General features: G+C 56.2%; 3 protein-coding genes across 4 annotated transcripts in view; 1 reads left to right on the top strand and 2 right to left on the bottom strand.

The window, feature by feature from the left end:
* CFDP1 (craniofacial development protein 1) overlaps positions 1-6,277 on the bottom strand; it is a 49,597-nt gene extending 43,320 nt beyond the window's left edge. Inside the window, exons 1-4 of the mRNA XM_032195866.1 lie at positions 6,207-6,277; positions 5,988-6,093; positions 5,225-5,435; positions 3,649-3,767 (exon numbers count right to left, since the gene is read on the bottom strand). Of these exons, the coding sequence (XP_032051757.1) occupies positions 3,649-3,767; positions 5,225-5,435; positions 5,988-6,093; positions 6,207-6,267 (497 nt within the window). The 5' untranslated portion in view covers positions 6,268-6,277. The remainder of the gene's footprint in view (positions 1-3,648; positions 3,768-5,224; positions 5,436-5,987; positions 6,094-6,206) is intronic.
* Positions 6,278-6,532: 255 nt separating this feature from the next.
* On the top strand, positions 6,533-9,042 carry TMEM170A (transmembrane protein 170A). Of its 2 annotated transcripts, none has more exons than XM_032195727.1 (3): positions 6,533-6,647; positions 6,791-6,961; positions 7,322-9,042. In XM_032195727.1, exons 1-3 carry the CDS (start codon positions 6,533-6,535, stop codon positions 7,450-7,452), a joined length of 417 nt encoding a protein of 138 aa, XP_032051618.1. In that variant the 3' UTR covers positions 7,453-9,042. The 2 variants fall into 2 exon arrangements, with proteins under 2 accessions (XP_032051618.1, XP_032051617.1); XM_032195726.1 differs by having other exon boundaries at positions 6,791-7,006.
* A 360-nt stretch (positions 9,043-9,402) lies between these two features.
* On the bottom strand, positions 9,403-17,604 carry SLC12A3 (solute carrier family 12 member 3). The gene is made up of 26 exons (XM_032195725.1): positions 17,329-17,604; positions 17,097-17,228; positions 16,822-16,897; positions 16,596-16,691; positions 16,142-16,281; positions 15,882-15,992; positions 15,699-15,810; positions 15,461-15,591; positions 15,237-15,321; positions 14,953-15,107; positions 14,661-14,768; positions 14,448-14,571; positions 14,255-14,356; positions 14,016-14,171; positions 13,837-13,936; positions 13,618-13,729; positions 13,000-13,140; positions 12,775-12,881; positions 12,569-12,651; positions 11,936-12,037; positions 11,732-11,843; positions 11,554-11,640; positions 11,074-11,209; positions 10,754-10,821; positions 10,397-10,571; positions 9,403-10,213 (listed from the first exon to the last, which is right to left on the bottom strand). The coding sequence occupies exons 1-25, from the start codon at positions 17,602-17,604 to the stop codon at positions 10,430-10,432; spliced, it is 2,994 nt and encodes a 997-aa protein (XP_032051616.1). The 3' UTR covers positions 9,403-10,213; positions 10,397-10,429.
* Between the last annotated feature and the right edge of the window lie 1,561 nt (positions 17,605-19,165).

The following is a 19,165-nucleotide window of genomic DNA, read 5'->3' as shown; positions in this document are numbered from 1 at the left end:
CACATACGCACAGAATTATGAAACTTCCAGTTTTGAGTTCTTTATTTGGAGCTTGCAATTACCCCTGAACAAAGCAGGGTCTCGAGCACAGGCCTCCCATTCCTGAATTAGCACCTAAGCCACACATCATTACTCATTTTGCACTTCTGCAAGTCAAATGAAGGTACACTGAGGATGTTTCCACCTAAAATCCATTCTTTCTAACATTCGATGACCTGACTTTGTCCTTCCTTTCCAACTTGTTGCCCTGGCTGTGACGAATACCCAGGGGCTGGGCCAGCTCCATTCACGTGAGCCACCTCCTGCTGCAGCCCTGGACAGACACAGAGGTGACTTTCATGGAAAGAGGGCAAAAGAACAGAACACTGAGCTCAGCAGAGGCTTAAAGAAACCCAACGGCCAAAATAGTTGGGACTGCCAGAGAAAGCCAGCCTCATCGCACAGCTATTGCATTTTGCAACAGATAAACCCTGGCACCGGGGACGTGGCTCCCTACTAATGCATCCTACATCAGAAGTTCACAAACCAGAAGTTTCAAGAGGACTTAAATCTCCTGTGGCAGGGAGAAATGTCTTGAACTCCCACTCGGATGGTGAACCTACCCTTGCAGTTCCCCCTGCCCACAGTCACAGCCCTCGGGGTGACAGTCACCTGCTGCTCCTCAGCTGTGTAACACCAGAAAGGGACGAAAAAAGAGAAAAGCCACAACTGGAGACAACAGAAATCCATTACAAAGACTATTTCTAGTCCCAGGATTCAAGAGCTTTGGTTTTGCAAGACGTTACTAAATCATGCATTTTGTCAAAATTAAAGAACTAAATTCAGTGGCTTTTATTTGGCAATTTACAATAGTCTGAACCTAAAGTTCAGCATTAGCAACGAGTAAAAGCACAAACTAATTAAAACAGGCACCACGAAGTGCAGCTATAATATTTAGGGGTGTTGACAGCTTAGAAAGGAAGCTCTTTCACTATTCTAGTGTAACCCTGCAGCTAGAGATTTCTTTCAGGAGACTTTTACTACTCCAATCATGCAAGAGAGATCTTTCGTCTTCTTACAGGGGAAAATAAATTGTTCTGCAACATGAGATCAGGGCTAAATGATCTTCTGTTAAGGGCTTCAATGAGCAGACTGTGGAAATTTGTGCCCTGAATCTCTCAGCGCTTAAACACTGATCTAAATTCTTCTCAAGCTTTCAGAAGAGCAACGCTCCAAAGTAGCCTCAAACCATTCAGAAAGGAAAGCGACAGAGAGCGCTCTCTCATTTCAGTTCTTTCAGCCCCGAAAAGCGCGCACAGCTACCGTGTGTTGTCCTTTGTAACCAACAACTCGCCAGCTGCTTCCCCAGGCAAGGAAGTCAGCATTTGGTATTCAGAGCATTTGCAGCCATTAGGGTCAAAGACAACCTCCTGCTAGAGGAAAGAAAAAGCAGCCCTCTGGCACTCGCCTGCCAGGCTAAAAGCACCAGCAGCTGTAGCAGGGCTAGCTCCTGACATCCTACCCACCTAGCGCAACGCGAGGCAGAGCAACCACCACCAAAGCTCCAGCTTTTAATGGGATCTGGCAGCCGCAAAAATCAAGGGGGAACACGGCAGGATTGTTCTGTTATCAAAGAGCTGCAGAAAGCAGCCTGCTGCAACTCCAGCACCAGCAGAGAGCAGCCCTCCGGGTCCCGTGGCAGCTTTGTTGCTGGCTCTGAGACCTGTTGATACAACAGCTGCTGTAAACAAGAAGTACATTAGTGGTGGCTCGCAGGATTACAGCCTCGTTGTTGCCCAAGCTCCAGCTTTTGCCTGTTTGAAACAAATTCAGTAGAAGCCTGCATCCGTTCCTTTGCAGATCCCCAAGGGAAACAGTCAATATCGAGTAAAGGATACCAGAAGAGCAACTGCTGTTGAAAAATATGCTTTTATCTAACTTGGAAGCTTTTTATTACAGCTATTAAAAAATGATAGATAAGATAACGATGTTGAAACCACAACGTCAGCATCTTGGGAGCTCTGACCAAGTTCTGTTCACATAAGGCGAGCCACTTTTGGGAGGACAGTTTCCCCAATGCCTCCAACTAAAGTTACCAATAAAAGCAAGGGCAGCACTGGTAAAACTAATCTGCACCCACCACACAAAACCTAGAATGCCAGAATGACTCAGATATCTGATTTTAAGTATAAACAATTATTATCCGGGGCTTCTTTTCACAGAGCCGGGTAAACAAGAAGCTTCAAGGCAGGCATTTTCACAAGCTCCCTACTTTAAACAGTCCTACTTCAAAGCGTTAGTGCACAAAAAAAATTCCTTTCTCGTGTTCTGAAGTCCTACATGGCAAGTTTTCCTGTAAATCGACCCCCTCCTCTAGGGGATGCACTTCTGCTTGTGTCAGGACACAGCACTCCCCTACAACACACAGCTGGACGTGTCCAGACTTCAAAGAAGGTTTCAGGCTGATTTCATGTGGCTCCAGAGCACCAGGAATACAGTTCTGCCCCATGCCACCTGATGAGATGTCATAACCCAACAGGCTTTCGTGTGAGCCTGCAAACCTGGAGCTTCACCCATCCTTACCTGGGAGGACATCGCGTTTGAAACTCTTTTTCCACACCTCAGAAAAAGCAGGGACAAACAACGAGCTGGCTGCTGAGAGGACCGTGCATCAGGAAACAAAATGTCTGTCTGTAATCCTGCTACAGATTTCTACGTGTCCATGGGAAAAATTTCATCTCCCCTGTGCAAAAAGGGGATGATAACTCTCGCAGATCTGCTGCAGTGGTACAATTCTGTATTTCATCGGGAACAAAGGGTATTCCTACAGTCCAGATCGTGCAGGGAAATGGGAAAGGCACCGCTATGACTCACGGCTCCCCTCAGATTTTTCAGGCAGCAGTGCCGACATGAAAAGCAAGAGCAATGGAAGCCCCAGCTCCCAGCTTCCTCCTCCAGATCCGGGCAGCTCAGGCGTTACTGCTGGGAACTGCTGCCCTCTGCTGTCACACAAAACACAGGCGAAATTCTCATCTGACAAAGCCAGATTTCAAAGGGCCCCATGGTTTTGGTCTTGAACCTTTACACCTTAGTTGCCTGCCCCTTTTTGTAGCTCATCCCATGCAGCCTCCTGCAAGCCAAAGGTGAAATTGATGATTTCACTTAGCCCCTCACCTTTGCTGCAGCTGTTTCAGAGAAGAGGTTAGCCATTAGTTCAGCAAAACACCTCTTACTATCTGCAGATCTTTGTACTGGATTGTGCACAACGCCAGGGAACATGCCAGCAGATATCCTGCCCTCGGCACAGGGTTTGGACTAGACTGAAGGAATACAAAGGGCTGAAGGAATAAAATGTATGGCTGTCATGCCTGTGTGGCCACATTCGATTCTCTCCTTGTTTTATCCCTCAGTGGCAGTGCCACCATTTAATACACTGTCCACACAGGAGGCCTAAACAAATTTAAAGGAATATTCTGATGCTACAATGTGAAGGCTGAGGTCTACATCTAAAGATGCAGCCCTCAGGCAGAAGAATCCTGGCCTCATTTCCCTTGAGGTCCTTCTGTGCTCAGGATTAAAAGCATAAAGGGACAAGGAGAGGATACACCACGCATCCCCAGCCTGCCAGCAGCAGAACGACACCTGCTCTGCACAGAGCTGCCAACTCACCTGACTTCCTCACCAGCAAAGTCAAACACTTTGGTGATTGTCACTTTTCCTGAATCTTTTGGCTTCTCGGAGTCTTTTGGCTTCTCCTGAAGCTTCTTCACATTCTTCTCTTCTTCAGCCTGTGAATACAGGAAGGAGAAAGCAAAGCAATGCATTCGTGCAGCCAAACCAAGTCACTGTTCCGAGTGGCCAAAGACCCAAGACAGACCTCAGGCAGCACCATGGTTTAGTCTTGCTGGTCAAAGCACGTCACCCACAGACAAGAAAAAGGGAGAGTCCCTGCTGCTAGAAGGAAACTCCCCGTCTCCTTCCCAGACTCTCACTGGAAGTCAAGATTTAGAACAGACCCAAAATGAGAAGTGAAACTGTAATTAAATATAGGAACTGACAAGAATATATTGCTGCACTTCAGAAAGTAAGCACAACTCTGAAGAATTCAGTTTTCCCAAATCAAGCACAGCCAAACGGCAAAGCTGCCAGGGTGGATTAAACAGAAATACATTCGGTTCTGCCCAAAAACATACAAGATCCATCGGTAGCAAAAGCAAGGCTGATCTTCACCAAGAGCCCTGAAGATACCAGACCGTTTGTCAATAACATTGAGAGGAAAATAGCTTTCTTAAGCTATCTGTCCACACTGCCTCTTTATTTACACAGTAACAATTAGAGCTTTTAATGTTATACGTGAAAATCCTCAGACCGTGCACATAATCAATGCAAAAACTTGAATTCGTGCTCAAAATCAACCACACACTGAGGCCAGCTTCAGAAAACAAGTCCAAATTAAGAAGTTCACGAGAAGAGCAGAGGAATTGCATCTCCATAAATTATTCCAGACTGCAGGGGAACTTTTAATGACCACACGTGTTCTAGTGATCCACGCATAAAACTAGAACTGCTCAGAAGAGAACTTTTCCTCTCTCCTTCTCTCTTGCCTACCTACAGCCACCTCAGCTGCTCAACCAGGATCAACTGAGGTGGAGAGAAGCGTGAGGCTTCAGAGAGAAGGGCTCTTCTGAAAGTTGCAGCTTATGCAGCTACGCTGTTCTCCAGCTTTCCAGCAGTTAGAGAAAGAAGCATCACACAACAACTGTTCTCCTCACACGTCACTCGTTCAAGAGTCAAGATTATAGTTATAAGAGATTATTTTGGCCAATCCCTTAAAAAATGGATCAATCATAGCAATTGAGAGGCAGTGGTGCCTCTCCTCTGTCTCCCCAGCTTTGGAGCAGTGGGACAGGCACAAGAAGCCACGGGGGAGAGTTGTACACACAAGGTAACTCAGACCAGGCCTCACTGTGCTGTTTCTGCTTCACAAGGGGATCCCACCACCAGGAAGGGAAGCCACCAGGGCTCCATGGGACGCTCCAGGATGCTGAAAAGCATCTCCAAAAAATCAGCGCCATCAGACCATGGACCTCCCTGGCTGGAAAGCAACCAGCTTTGCCCCCAGTGGGGCTCCAGGCTTACAAAACAGATGGGGCAGGAGCAAATCCATCCCCTCCACCAGCCAGAACCAGCACTTCCCAACTTCAGGCCCTTCCCACACACATCCCCTCGGTGAAGGCCCTGGTACCTTGTCAGCTTGCGTGGCCACTGCTGCTTTGGGCTTCTGTCCCACGTCGCTAAGGAAGCTGGCCCAAAGCGCGTCCTCTTTCTTTTTCTCTTCTTCTTCTCTGTCTTTTTCTTCCTGCTTCAAGTCATCCACCTCCTCCTCTTCACTTTCCTGAGCCTTTCCTTCCTCTTTCTCATCGGGCTCTAGCACGAGGCCTCCTTTCTTCCTCTTCCTGGAAGCAGACACCCAAAAAACCACGCTGAGACCCTGCAGCACCACCCCAGACCCCAAACTTAGGTGTGCGAAACTATACAGATGCCTCATATTCTGGCTACAGCACCCCGGGAGGCTTCCCCTAACCTCGGAGGGGGTGAGCTGGTTAATTACAGGCCTGCCCTGATCAGAAACGACAGTAACTAGGTGGGAAACGTGGTGAGAAGCCCGGAATGGGGCTTACAGGGGGGCATACAGTGTGGGTGTACAGGTGGATCGTGGAGGAACCTCCAGGTGAGGAGGCCTTAAACGTGCCTCGTGCGTCTGGTTTTAGGATCCCCAAATGAAAAACTGCTTAATTACGGGCATTATTAACGGACCTAATTAGCCACAGGTGAGGGTCCCGAGGCTTCCCACCCTTTCACCCCCCAACCCCGAGCCACACCGCGCACCACAACGAGACATTTCTCCTCACCGGGCATCCCTCGAACCACAAACCCTCGCGGAGCACCGGACAGCGCCAAAACAAGGACAAATTTCGGTGAATTCCCCGTCACGGCCGCGTCCCTACCTGGCGGCGGGGCGGCGGGGGCTGCTCCTGGCGCGGGCTGCCCGGGGCCGCGCCTCCTCCTCCTCCTCCAGCAGCTCGCCGCCCTCATCCTCGCTGTACTCCGCGCCTGCGGGCACAACCGGCAACGCACGGCGGTCATTAGACCCCCCGGTGATGAATTAAGCTCCCCGGTGATTAATTAAGCTCCCCTAATCAGCCCCGGCCCGGCGGGAGGCTCACCCGAGGGCACGTAGTCCTCGTCCTCGGCCGAGCTGTACGCCTCCTCCTCACAGCCCGACATGGAGCCGCCGGTAACCACCGAGAGCCGCCGCCGCCGCCAGAGCGCCGCCCCCGCCGCCGCCGCCGCCCTGCAGCGCCCCCTAGCGGGGAGGACCCCGTCTCACGCCCTGTAGGGAAGCCCGGCCCGCAGCCCCTCCGCTTCCGGGTGTCGCCCCGCAGCCGTTGCCATGGCAGCGCGGTGCTGGTTGGCGGGTGGAGGTGCCCGTCAGCGCGCTGCGCTCTCCTATTGGACGAGGTGGGGGGAGGAGGGAGGGGCTGGTGAAGCGATGGAGGGCGGCGAGGCGAGCGGCGGGCTGCTGCAGCAGATCCTTAGCCTGCGCCTGGTGCCGCGCTCCGGCAACGGCACCGCCGCCTACTCCAACTCGCTGGTGGCCTTCTCAGGTACGGACACAACCGAGAACGGGGCTGGGCGCCGGGCCCGGCCTTCCCGGGGGGCCGCTGGAGGCCGCTGGGCCTACCTCGGGCCTACCCCGGGCCTACCCCGGGCCTGCCCGGCTCCCCCGTGACGCGCCGTCCCCCCGCAGAGATGTGGTACGGTGTGTTCCTCTGGGCGCTCGTCTCCTCGCTCTCCTTCCACGTCCCCGCCGCCCTGCTCGCCCTCTTCACGCTGCGGCGCCACAAGTACGGCCGCTTCATGTCGCTGGGCCTGCTGCTGATGGGCATCGTGGGACCCATCACCGCCGGCATCCTCACCAGTACGGCACCGGCCGCGCAACCTGCTTTGGGCAAAAAACACCCAGGTTTGGGGGCTGTGTAAAAAACGAGCCATATCCGTGGGCTGGCTCGTCATGGTTCGGAGCCAGAGCCTGTCCCCAGACAGCTCAGCACCTCACGGGGATCTTGGCAGAGCTCTGCCAACACCTTTCTCCGTGAATCTCCGTTGCCATCCATGTTCCTTGCCTGGTTGATAAGATTTATCACATATCCAGCCCGCTGGGCTGCAGGGCTCCTCCTTCAGAGCCCCCCGCTTCCTCCAGGTAGCCCCCTCCCCGTGGCACAGCCGTGTATTTTTCACCCCACGCAGTAACCTTTCTGCTTTCTCCCCCTCTCCGCAGGTGCTGCCATCGCAGGAGTTTACAGAGCCGCAGGGAAAAACATGATTCCCTTCGAAGCCCTCATTTTAGGCGTGGGTCAGACGTTCTGTGTGGTGGTGGTTTCGTTCCTACGGATTTTAGCCACTCTCTAGCTTTCCTTCGGATGTTAGCGCTTGAAAATGGAAGGGGCCCCAAAGACCTGCCCCACTCCTGGGCTCTGTGAATCAAGTAACGAGGGAACGCAACTCGAGGGGTGCCTCAGTGTGCGCTTCCTCCCCTGCTCGAGGCCGTGTGAAGGCTTTCTGCCTCCAGGCCGGTGGCAGAGCCTGATCTGAAGGGCTGTGTGCCACAAACACGCACTGGAGAACGTGCTTTCTGTAACTTCTGTTGCTCACGTGCCACCATAACAGCTGGGTTAGCTCCCCCTGGCGCTGCTGAAGCTGTGCCACCGATCCTGAGCAAACAGCTGCAAGCAACACCCAGCGCTGGCTGCTTCCCGGCCAAAATGTGCCACCAAACGGGTCCCCAGTCTGCTTTAGAAATTAAGATGAGATTTATTAATTTTGTTACATTTTCGTAACACTAAGTGCCAAGTGAAACTTTATTTCCCTGGAGGAGGCTCAGCTACCTTCTGCAGGTGACAAATTGTGACAGCAGCAGAGCATAACTGAACAGCAGCCACGCCTACTGTGGTGTCTTCAGCTCTCAGTTAATGCTTTGATCTCTTGCTGCTTGGTTTGCAGTGAGCCCAAAGCTCTTTTAGTGAGAAATTCCCTTTATTGTTTTTCTTCTGGCCCTATCTTTGCCAGGTCATGCTCATGGTGAAGTTGGGGAGCAGCAAAAGGAAAAATCATAGCTGAGAATGAAACCTTGTGGCCAAGAGCTGTGAACATGCCTCAGGGGCAAGGGAAATGGTGTGAAAGTTGTGATTTTAGTCAATTTTATTACTGTGAAACTCTTCAGACACTGGACGTCCTGCCCGGGAGTTGCACCCTGCTGCCTGCAGCAGCAATCCCAGGGCACGTGTGAGCATGCACGGTTATTTCTTGGGCTTTGGAGATCTGTGTTCTTGAACTCATTCTGATTTCACCTGCTGAACGTGCTCACGTCAGTGTGTGGGAATTGGACATCTTCACTGGTGTGCAAGCATAATTTTAGATGCACCTCAACCCCTACTGGCCGAGGTGCACTCCCTCCTAACACACTGGTTTAGCTTTAAGTGACTTTTCATTAATTCTTCATCTGCCCCTTGCCTGGAGGCGTGCTGTGCGCTCAGGGCTCTCAGGTGTGCTCTCTGGGGGCTGGGTTTTGGGGCCGTGGGGAGGCTGGGGCTGAATCCTGAGGCTTTTGCTGCGTGGAGTAGCCAGCCCCAGGGCTTTGCTGTGGTTCCTGCGTGTTTTGTAGCCGCTGCCATCATCTGGGTTGCAGAAGGGAGGCACCATCCGTGTCCAGCCTTCCAGGCCACGCTTCCCACCTGGGTTGTTCCTGAACTCATTGGGTTTCCAGAGCAGCTCGCCCTCCGTGCCTGATCCCCCCCGTACGGCCAGTGGTGTTCCACAAAGGTGATGAAACAACTCTGAATGGGATCGCGTGCATCATGAACTGAAATTCTCTCGCTGTGATACGACTTCTCTTGATCAGTCCTCTGGCAGCGGATGGAGAAAGCTCTTTTTCAGGAGCTTGAAGGAGAATACGCTCAATTTTAGCCTGTGTTAATCCAGGGAATAAAGCTGTGAATTTTAGGAGCTGAATGCAAATCCTTCTCCTTGGCTGGGCAGGGTCTGAGCCCTGGGGCTCTGGTAGGGCCTCTCCCCTCTGCGCTTCCTGCCCCTGCCCCAAATGAGAAGCAGGAGTGACGAGCGAGCTGCTTGGATCTCCTGCCCCTTCCTGCTGCTTATTTCAAATCACCTCGCACAGCTTGTGCCTGGAGCACCTGGTTTAATTCACTGACCCATCCTGTCCTTTCCCAGATGGATTAAAAGTGCTGGGGCTGGACGGGGCAGGGCTGGCCATACCATCCTGCTGGTGCCCTGAGCCTACTCCCCTCATCCTGGAGAACAAATGGAAAAAAAATCACCAGGGCAGACAGAAAACCCCCTGCTCTCTGCCTGCTGAAATCTCCCAGGGTCTGGTTTGTGTGTTTGCAGCTGTGAAATTTGCAGGGAATTCATGTAAAGAAGAGGGGAGAGGTTGGCTGCTGCCTTCTCTTGGTGGGTTTTAGTGATGGGGGCGAGCTTTCAGTCCCTTTGGTCATCGTGGAGCACAACAGGAACCTTGGCATCCCCAGCTGCCCGCCTGCAATAAAACCAGACCCGAACAGCAGCGTAGATTCGAGCTGAAGCACCAGGGCAGTCTGAACGCAGGTTCCTCCCTCTCATCACGTTATTTCAGTGTCCCCTTCACCTTCCTTCAAGCAGAGGAATCTCTTGAGTCTTCAGCAGGTGGCTCTGCTTGGGCAGAAGGGTGTGGGAAGGCTGGGGTTTAGAAATGCTGTTGCACTGGGCTGGGTAAGTACCCCCTGACTGCTTCGGAGAAGAAAATTCCCGATACACCACAACACGAGCTTGCCAAAAGCTCTAAAGAGCTTGAAAATAAAATGGAAATGCCAAGAGCCCAGCAGGGAACTCCACGCAGAGAAACCTTCCTCCCGGAGAGTTTTATTTTTCTACTGGCACTGATGATCAGTAAACGCTGTAACGAGCGAGGTGAACGGAGTCATGTGTTTGTTTGGCAGGAGGGTTGGGTGGTGAGGAGGTTGGTGTTGATTTTGGGAAGCCACACTCCTTTTTGCCTGGTGCAGGGCTGGTTTCTCCTGTCCAGGGCTGTCTGCCCCAGGGCTGGCAGGTTCCTTGTTCTCTGCAGCCCTGTGGGGTGGTTCTCGGTTGGGGAAGGTGGCTTTGATGGGGACAACACCTGCATGACGGGGTGTGCATTATTTTATAGCTACGCACAGCCTATAAAGATCACCAAAACGAGCTTTTCTAAGAGCACAGCAGCAGTGTGCATTAGGGATTCCCCAAATCACCCCGCTGCTGCCACCAATGCATGCTCCTTCCTCCCCCAACCCCCTTCCCAGTCGCCCAGCTCACAACTGGCCTGAGACAACGACACGGTGAGGTGCTGGGGGCTTCACTGGCAGTAGAAGGTGAGGACGTTCTCCTGGTTTCCCCTGGTCAGGACGACGGGGGGCCTCAGGTCCCGTGAGAGGCTCTCGAGCCAGGCCATGTAGAGGGAGCTGGGGCAGCGCCCCTTCCTGCCCACGGGCAGCGTGCTGCGGGACGGGGCCGCCTCAGCGAGGGCACGGCCTCCTCCGGCACCGATTTTCAGCTTTTTTCCCTTAAAAAAAGCTCCTCTCCCTCCAGGACCAAACCTCTTGGTGCTGCCCCATCCCACTAGGGTGTCCAGGCACCGAGGGAGTGCGAGGAAGGGGAGCGGGGGGATCCCAGCACCTACATGGCGATGAGCGCCGCGTCCTGCGAGTGCTGCAGCAAGATCTCGTTCAGCCTCACTTGCCGGAGAGACTGCGGAGCAAACAGCGAGGCTTCAGGAAAATAACCTAATATTTAGGAAATATCCATGCCGGGGGCAGAAAATAACCTAATATTTAGGAAATATCCACGCCAGGGGCACCATGGCCCCGTGGCGAGCCACCACGCTGTCCCCAAGCACCCCAGGGAGGACTGGCCACAAGAACTTGGCACTCTGAAAATTTGGGGAGTGGGGTTCCCAGAACCACAGGGTTTGCACTCAGAAGCAGGAAACCCTTCGCAGACCTTGGCTCTGTGCTTGCGGAGCTCCTCGTCGGAGATCTTCCAGGGACAGCCGTGCCTCATCTCGCCCACCGCGGTCTCGTCCTTGAAGCCGTCGTTCAGCCTGAAGGGTGCGACCAGGTCATCGAACCTCTTGATGCTGCGAGACGAGGAGGGCAAATGACAAATTTTTAAAAATATATCTGGGGAACTTTTTAGTTTCTTCGTGTTTTTAGCAAAGCTTTTTTCCCTGAGTGCTCCACAGCCAGGATTTACTTAATGTTTGTTATTATATTATCTCTTATTCCTTATATTAATACACAGAAATTTAGATTTTCCCAGCACACTGTGACTGTGAGCCGGGGCTCGGCCCCATCACAGCAGCATCCCCCTGCCCCGTGTGCCCAGACCCATCTCTCTGCAAAGCGTGGGGTCCCCTTGTGCCAAAATCAGGGGGTCTGTGCACAGCACAAGGAGTCTCGGGTATCCAGGGGATGCATTTACTGCTCCGGCCGGGGCTTCTGGTTGATGTCGGGCAGGACGTGGACCTCGTGGAAGCCCAGGCGGAATTTGCTCAGCAGCGACACGATCCTGCCACAGAGAAAGGGACAAATTCCAAAAACTGGGGACATGCCCCAGCTGCCGAGCTGGAGCACCCACACGATACCGGTCTGGCACGTACGCCTTCCTCTCCTCGTCCATCCTGTTGATCTGCCCGCCGACAAACACCCGGATCTTGCATTTTCCCCACCGCTTCTTGCGCCCGAGGAGGTAGGGGATGAGCAGCGTCAGCCCTGCGGGACACGGCCGCGTTCACCCTGGGGCGTTTTTAACCTGCTCCCACCCTCTTCTATCGCCTGCTCCCGCAGCATGGGGCAGAGCTCACCTCCGTCGTCGAAGAGCCAGTAAATGTCGATGGTTTTCTTGCCCTGCTGGCTCTGGAAGACGGTGCTCGCCTGCTGCTCGGCCGCCAGCTCCACGGGGTCGGCTGTGAAGACACGCACTGCTGCCAACCCCTCCCCGCAGCACTGCTCCATTATGGGGGTGAGCAAACCATCTTCTTGTCTCTGGTGAGCTCAAATCCTGCCCCCTGGGTGCAAATCCAGCTCCCCAGAATGAACCCTCAGGCTACAGGATGCTCTGGACATCCCCAGTTGAGGACTGACCGGTGCCCGAGGCCCTGCCCTGAACTTAATTAATTGGGGAGGGAGGAGAGGAGCATGGGCAGTGGGGTGTAACCCCTAGGAACACCCAAATTCAGCGTCCTGCCCCACTTTGGTGCACCAGATCCCATAACTGGGGCGGTCCCCATCAGTGGCACGTCCCTGAGCCCCGTGCATCTTGTCATGCATGCCACCACTCCAGAGGTGACGTTAAATCAGGCCCATCCCTGGCTGTGTGGGACTGTCACCGAGCAGCCCCGGGGACACACACACACCCATCCGCAGCCCGGCGGTGACATCCCACTGCAGCCTCTGTGTGGTGACAAGTCCCATGGGACCCATCCCTCGACACTCACTGTGAGCTTGCACCACGCGGGAGACATTCAGCCCCTCCTTCATCCTCAGCAGGCACACGCCGTACTTGAAATCAAAGGCATCGCTGGAAGGAGAAAGAAGGCAGCTGGCGGTGCTGGCTGTCCCCATCAGACCGTCACCGGGGTGGGGACAGCTTGGCGTGACCCCGCTGCGGGTGGCAGGGGGTCAGCAGCCCCAGGGCACGCACTGCAGGATGCCCACGTAATCCTCCAGGCTCTGCGGCGTGGCCGCCTGCCAGTCCCTCTTGTAGCCCAGCGCCAGGATGTTGGGCCTCATCTTCCCCAGCCCGGCAGCCTTGGGGGGAAAGGAAGCAATGGGAGTAATTAATTCCTGCACCAGGAATTAATGCCCGCCCCGCACGGCGTGGCGTGTCCCTCTGCGTGGGGATGGGGAGGGCTGAGGGTGGCTCCACCTGCATCAGCATCTGGACGCCGCTTCGCAGGTTCTCCGCCAGCACGTCGCTGTAGAAAGCCTTGATCTTCCTCTTGAGGAGCCACCTGCTGTGGCCGTCCGACGACAGCCTGGACTCGGGCATCTGCTGCTTGCGGGGGCCCTGGTGGGGAGCAGGGGAGGGGGCACGGCCACCATGTGCAACTGGTGGCCCCCGCGGTCCCCTGTTATCCCCTGCTGTGCTTTGGTTGCTGAGGAGCACCGGCTCCTCTCTCCCCAAATTGTTGGCAAGACCCAGATTTAAGCACTGTGTGCTTGGGAAGTTGTTATCACACTGGGAAAAATGGCAAATTTTGGTTTCCAGCCCCAACTCTGCTGTTTGCACAGTGGCAAATGCTGGTGACCCTGGATGGAGAGCAGCCTGCCCAGGCACCCTCTAGGCACCAATATTTCCTCCTCAGACAAGAGCAGAGGGTTCTCATCCCCTGTCCTCTGACCACTGACCAACGTCCTCGTCCTACAGGAGCAACCCTGCCCCGGGCTGGGCAAGGGGAAGCCCTCAGGGCCACCCCAGCTCCTTGTCATTACTGCTTAATGAGCTGGGGAGCTCGCACCCAGGGCACAGCCCGGCCCCACTCACGATCAGCACGTTGCCGCAGATCATCAGGCTGAGGTTCTTGGTGAAGGTGCCCACAAAATCCACCAGCGCCGGGCGAAAGTTGGGGGGCCCGGTCAGGACCAGGCACTGGGGCCTGAGGAGGGGGGAAAGGAGAGGACACAGGGTGGCACCGAGCCTCTCTGAGTGTCCTGGCTACCCCCGTTACCCCTCCTTCATGGCACCGAACCCAAACCCCCTTGCCTGTAGTTCTTGATGTGCTCGTCCACCTCGCTGAGCCCCACCGAGTAGCTCAGGGCCATGTTGTAGGAGCTGGCTTGCATGGAGGAGCCCCAGTTCACGTCTGCACAGAGGGGAAGGATCAGCAATGGGGACAAACACCCCGGGGGGGACACGGGGCTGTCCTCGGAGCCACCACGCACCCGGCTTCTTGTAGAGGACGTAGCCCAGGAGGAAGACGACGATGCCGAGGGCGATGAGGGCTGCCCACCAGGTCAGCAGGAACATGATGACCACCGAGACGGCGGCACCGAAGAGCGCGGCCCACTTGCTGTAGTACCGAAAGGAGGGTCGCCAGCCTGCACGCAAACACAGACAGCGGCTGCCGACGGCTGCCCTCACCCCACAGCCGGGATGGAGCCGGGGCCGGGCCGGGGCCCACCTGGGGAGTTGGTGATGGAGGCATGGAAGCAGCTGAAGTTGATGAGGGCATAGGAGCAGAGGAAGAAGTTGGAGATGATGGGGGCGATGGCATTGAGCTCGGCTGTTGAGGAGGGCAGGACAGGGCGGTCATCGGTGTGCCAGGGCCGCCGGGTGGGACCGAGCCGGCCGGGCCCGGGGTGGGAAGCACCCACCGATGAGGATGAAGCCGACGGCGATAACGTAGGTGAGCACGTAGCCACGGATGGGCTCGTTGTTCTTCCCGTAGCCCTTCCCGAAGAAGCCTATGAGAGGGTAGAGCTGGTCCTTGCAGAGGCACTGCGGGGAGAAAGGTGTGAGAGGCACCGGGCCGTCCCCTCCACATCTCTGCTGACAGTCTGGGGACGGGGACACGGACCGGCCCTCACCTGGAAGACCTTGGGGGCTGAGACGAGGCAGGCCAACGCTGAGGACAGGGTGGCACCAAAGATCCCCGCCGTGATGAGGGGACCGAATCCTGACACCATGCTCATGCTCTGCCCAAGAACCTGGCGGTCAGGACCCCCCGTGCATCATCCTGCACCCCGACCCTAAAGGATTTCCAGCCCCCAGCCCCTTCCCTCAGCGCTGCCCCATTCTACATCAGAAAAAAAGCAGCGAAAGCAGCCAGCAGCAGAGCCTGATTCTGGCTGATCGGAGCCAAGGGGGCCCCGGGCACACCTGGTAGTGGTTGCTGAGCCCGTAGGGGCAGCTGTGCCGCTGGGCACAGTCGGTGAAGTTCCAGCCGAAGCCACAGGCCAGCCCCTCGCAGCCCGGTGAGCCCAGGGGCACGCTGTCATTCAGGCTGCCCGAGGCGTCCCGGACCACGCAGGCACCTGCAGGGCACAGTGAAGCTCGTGTCTTGCTCGCCCACCAATCCCAAAAGATGCTGGGGCACCGCTCCTGGCTCTCACCACCCCTCTTCTCCTCCCCACTTCATGCGGATCCCACCTGCCCACACTCACCTATGGTAGCAGACAGCAGCAGATAGGATATCGTGGTCCAGAAGATGGCCATCAAGGTACCCTTGGGGATGGCCACGGCAGGATCCTGTCCGAGGGAGGCGCAGAGGGAAGCAAAGCAGCCTTCCGGGGACCCCCAGTGATGGTTTTGGCCCACCCAAATTTCTTGCCCATCCAGTTTCCCGTCCTGAGATCTGCCAACTCACGTGGGGACGGTGAAAACCTACCTTCAGATCACCCGAAATGTTGGCCCCAGCCAAGATGCCGGTTGCCGACGGAAAGAAAATGGAAAACAAGCTGAAGAAGGAGCCCTCGGGTCCACGCCAGCTGGGCACCAAGTTCTGGACAAAGATGTCGGCTGGGGAGGAAGCAGAGCAGAAGCATCTCCACCCAGCTCTGCACGGCTGGCTGCTCCCAAACCTTTCTCACAGCACTGCATGGAGCCCAGGTCCGTGGTGGACCCACCTCTGTAGCCAAAGAAGCCCTTGGCTTGCTTCTCCGCGGTGGCCGGGATCACCGTCCCCACCAGGTAGTTGGCGAAGGAGACCAGGATGACCAAGAAGAAGAGGACCTGGGCCTGGGGGAGCAGAAAGGGGCAGCCGGCTCCCCTGGGCTGGAGGCCAGGCTGGCCGAGGGGGCGAGCGCTACCTTTGCCTCCCACTCCATGCCGGCCAGCGAGATGCCCAGCAGCAGGGTGACGGTCACCACGCCGATGATGCGGATGTCGTTGGTGGGGTCCACCATGAGGGCGTCGTGCTCCTGGGGAGGGGGCACCATCACCAGTCGGGAAGCAAACCTCCCCGTGGCAAACCACCGTCAGTTTTAGCAGCTAAGGGTTCATTACCAGCGTTAACCCATGCATCGGTTGATAACTCAGGGTGCTGGGAGGTGCGGAGCTGTGTTCTTACCTGCAGCAGGTCCCGGACGGTTTCTGCAAAGCCCACCGTGTGCATGGCCACAGCCACCGCGTTGGCGAAGGCAAAAATGAGCCCGATGGAGCCGCCCAGCTCCGGCCCGAGGCTTCTTGAGATGAGGAAGTAGGTGCCCCCTGTGGCGTAGAAAACCCACTGGCAGGGCTGCCTTCCCCTGCTCCTCCCCAAAAAACACCACAGAGGTAACAGGAACCAGCCATTAAGGGGCGTTTGCTGCTGGAAAGGCCACCCAAAATTCCTTTCTGCTCAGTGTTTCCCTGTGAGATGGTGGCCACCAGCAGGATGCTGTGGGCTGCCACACTCAGCATGGTGGCTTGGGAGGAGCTGGGAGAAGGTTTTAGGGCGGTTGCATCAGCAGAGGCTGTGAGGAACCTGCTCCCTCAGCAGGTTTGGGGTGTTCGGCGGGGTTGTGGGGCTGGGGACGCGGTACCTGACTTCACTTTGCCGTTGGTGGATATGGCGGAGATGGACAGGCCGGTGATGGTGGTCACCGTCACCGACATCAGGATGATGAGCCACGTCAGGGCTGTGTGGGAGAGGACCGATGGCACCCACCGGCTGGGTGCCACCAGCAGGCCTGTCCCCACCTGCACCCAAGTGTTTTGGGCTGCGGGGAGCCTGGTGCCATCGTCCCCCCACCCCACCAGGGCACCCACCGATTCCTGCCTGGGCCGTGATCCAGGGCAGGCGCAGGTAGAGGATCACTCCCCAGATGTTCAGCATGCAGCGGATCTGGAGGGGACAGAGATGGGGACATCGTCCGTGAGCACAGGTGGCACCTGGGGACAGCCAGGGTCACCCTGGCTCTGCTGGTCTTCAGATTAACACCACGGGGGGGCAGGAGAAAAATCTGGAGCATGGACAGTCACAAAAAAAAAAAAGATATATCAGGAAAAAAAACATGATGGGCAGAGGAGGACCCCGCACTCACCATCACGCCCTTCACCCATCCGAAGCGGACGGGCTCCGGTGTGGGGGCCCTGCCCGGCCCCTCCTCGGCGTCGGGGAGGCCGTCGCTGCGCTGGGGCTCGGGCACTGGCACGCAGAGGTGGCCCTGGTCGGGCTGCGGGGACGAGGGGACCGAGGTCACCATGGAGCTTACCCAGGAGCATCACCCAGCACCCAGGCAGAGCACAGCCCGGAGACATCGGGACCGGCCTTACCTCGAGGATGGAGTGCAGGTCGGCCAGCGAGGGCCTCCCCCTCTTGGCCTCACCCACACCCTTGCTGTTGGCGTAGTGCTCGTAGGCGGGCACCACGTCCACCGTGTTGTAGCCGAAGGTCCTGGTGCAGAGGGTGCTGCCCGAGAGCTGCGTGCCCTCGCAGCCCGCCGTGGCCTCGCAGGGAGGCCGCCCGGCCTCCTCCACGCCCAGCAGGGTGCTGATGGTGAAGCGGCCGCTGCAGTGGGACAGGGGCTCCGGGCAGGGCAGCTCGGACATTTTTGGCTGCTGAGGTCCTGCTCATGGTGCCGGGGTCAGGCTCGGGGGATTTATACCCGGCCAAACCAGGGTGAGCCACCCGGCACACCCCCAGCACCATGGGGGATGCAATCGGCTTGAACCACCCCGAGCTGGCCAGGGGGAAAAAAATAGCCGGGGGAGGTATCAAAAATGCCATAATCAGCATCGCTGGCTTCCAGTGCCTGATCAGGGCCATGATAACAGATTGGAGATTAAGTCCCAAGGACAGAGCAGCAGAGAAGCACAGTGCTGAGCTCGCCTCCGGCCCCGACACAGGAACATTCAGTTCCCACCTGGATTTATTATGGAAAACAGCAGCAAGTCCCACGCACATTGCCCCTGCCCTAGGGTACTGCCCCAGACCCAGCAGACCCCATAAATCATCTCAGCTGCTGCTGGCAGTGCTGAGCTGTGCTGGATGTGTGAAACCAGGGGAAATGGGGGAGGAAGAAACCAGAGGATGAGGGAGGTGTCCCAGGGCTGGGGGGCAAAGATGCTCACAGCCCCACAACCCCACCAGAAACCCCTCTGGATCCCAGGATGGGGGAACTGCTGAATGCCCATGATCCAAATCTCCCCCAAAATGACATCCCTCGTTTAACCCTTCCCCCCTTGACAAAACACACGCAGATGCTCACTTTGCAGCAGCCAGAGGCTGGGAGAGGGATGGGCGCCTTTTATATGGAGCTGGGCGTCACACGTGCACCAGAAGCCATTACAGATAAGATCGCTGAGGACAGCGAACAAGGCAGGCAATAAAATTTGAGGGCAACGCTGCAGCCCATTGGAATTTCACCCCACTTACTTTGCGAGTTAATGGAAAATTCGGGTTGCCTGGCCCGCTGCCTCAGGCTGCCTTTCGCACTCACAAATTTTAACCTGCTTTTTGAGGACTTGCTCTTGCATTGCTTGTGCGTGGGCAGACACCGCCCTCAATCACACATGGCCGGTATAGAGCTGCTTCCCCGGGGAGCTGAGGAGAGGCAGAGCCTGTATTTTACACGATGGTGCAAAATAAACTGCACTCCTGGTGCCACTGCTGTCCCCAGTGGAGGTGGCACGAGCCCTGCACACCCAGCCTTCCTGGGGGACCTGGATCTCCAGGGGGAACCCAGATCTCCTGAGGAGGAAGCCCAGCAGCCCACTCACCTGCACGCACATGGGGATGGGGATGGAAGCCACCAGGTCCCAGCCGCATTCCCCGTGGAACAGCCGGGTGTCTGCTGTTGTACGGTTTGCATCCTGCCCACGTAATGCCCAAACTCTGCCCCTGCTCCCAGCCCAAATCGTGCCAGGAGGTGAGCAGCTCCCTGCAGGGAGAGCATCCTGCCTCGCAGGGCTCAGGAGACACCAGGGAGAACTGCCCAGACTCGGTACATTTCCAATCTCTGCTTATGTGAAGAGCAATGAGATGCAACGAGGAGAAAGCTTCAGGCTTTCAGCAGCTAAGGCAATACCTCCTGCAAGGACATCAGCCTCTGCCCGCAACAGAAACAGCAGCAGACTCGTGCCTAGAAGCAATATCTTTATTTCAGACCAT

The sequence above is a fragment of the Aythya fuligula genome, chromosome 12 (genome assembly GCF_009819795.1).
Source record: "Aythya fuligula isolate bAytFul2 chromosome 12, bAytFul2.pri, whole genome shotgun sequence".
Classification (NCBI taxonomy): Eukaryota; Metazoa; Chordata; class Aves; order Anseriformes; family Anatidae; genus Aythya; species Aythya fuligula.
This window is presented reverse-complemented; position numbering and strand designations above follow the sequence as displayed.

Bases quoted from the DNA above. Each gene is read 5' to 3' on its own strand.
- TMEM170A (XM_032195726.1), top strand. From the start codon at position 6,533: ATGGAGGGCGGCGAGGCGAGCGGCGGGCTGCTGCAGCAGATCCTTAGC. The intron at 6,648-6,790 runs GTACGGACACAA...GTCCCCCCGCAG, and splicing joins CTCGCTGGTGGCCTTCTCAG to AGATGTGGTACGGTGTGTTC. The intron at 7,007-7,321 runs GTTTGGGGGCTG...CCCTCTCCGCAG, and splicing joins TTTGGGCAAAAAACACCCAG to GTGCTGCCATCGCAGGAGTT.
- SLC12A3 (XM_032195725.1), bottom strand. From the start codon at position 17,604: ATGTCCGAGCTGCCCTGCCCGGAGCCCCTGTCCCACTGCAGCGGCCGC. The intron at 11,210-11,553 runs GTAAATGCATCC...CTCGTCTCGCAG, and splicing joins CAGAAGCCCCGGCCGGAGCA to CATCAAGAGGTTCGATGACC. The intron at 10,822-11,073 runs GTCTGCGAAGGG...TTTGCTCCGCAG, and splicing joins TCCGCAAGCACAGAGCCAAG to TCTCTCCGGCAAGTGAGGCT.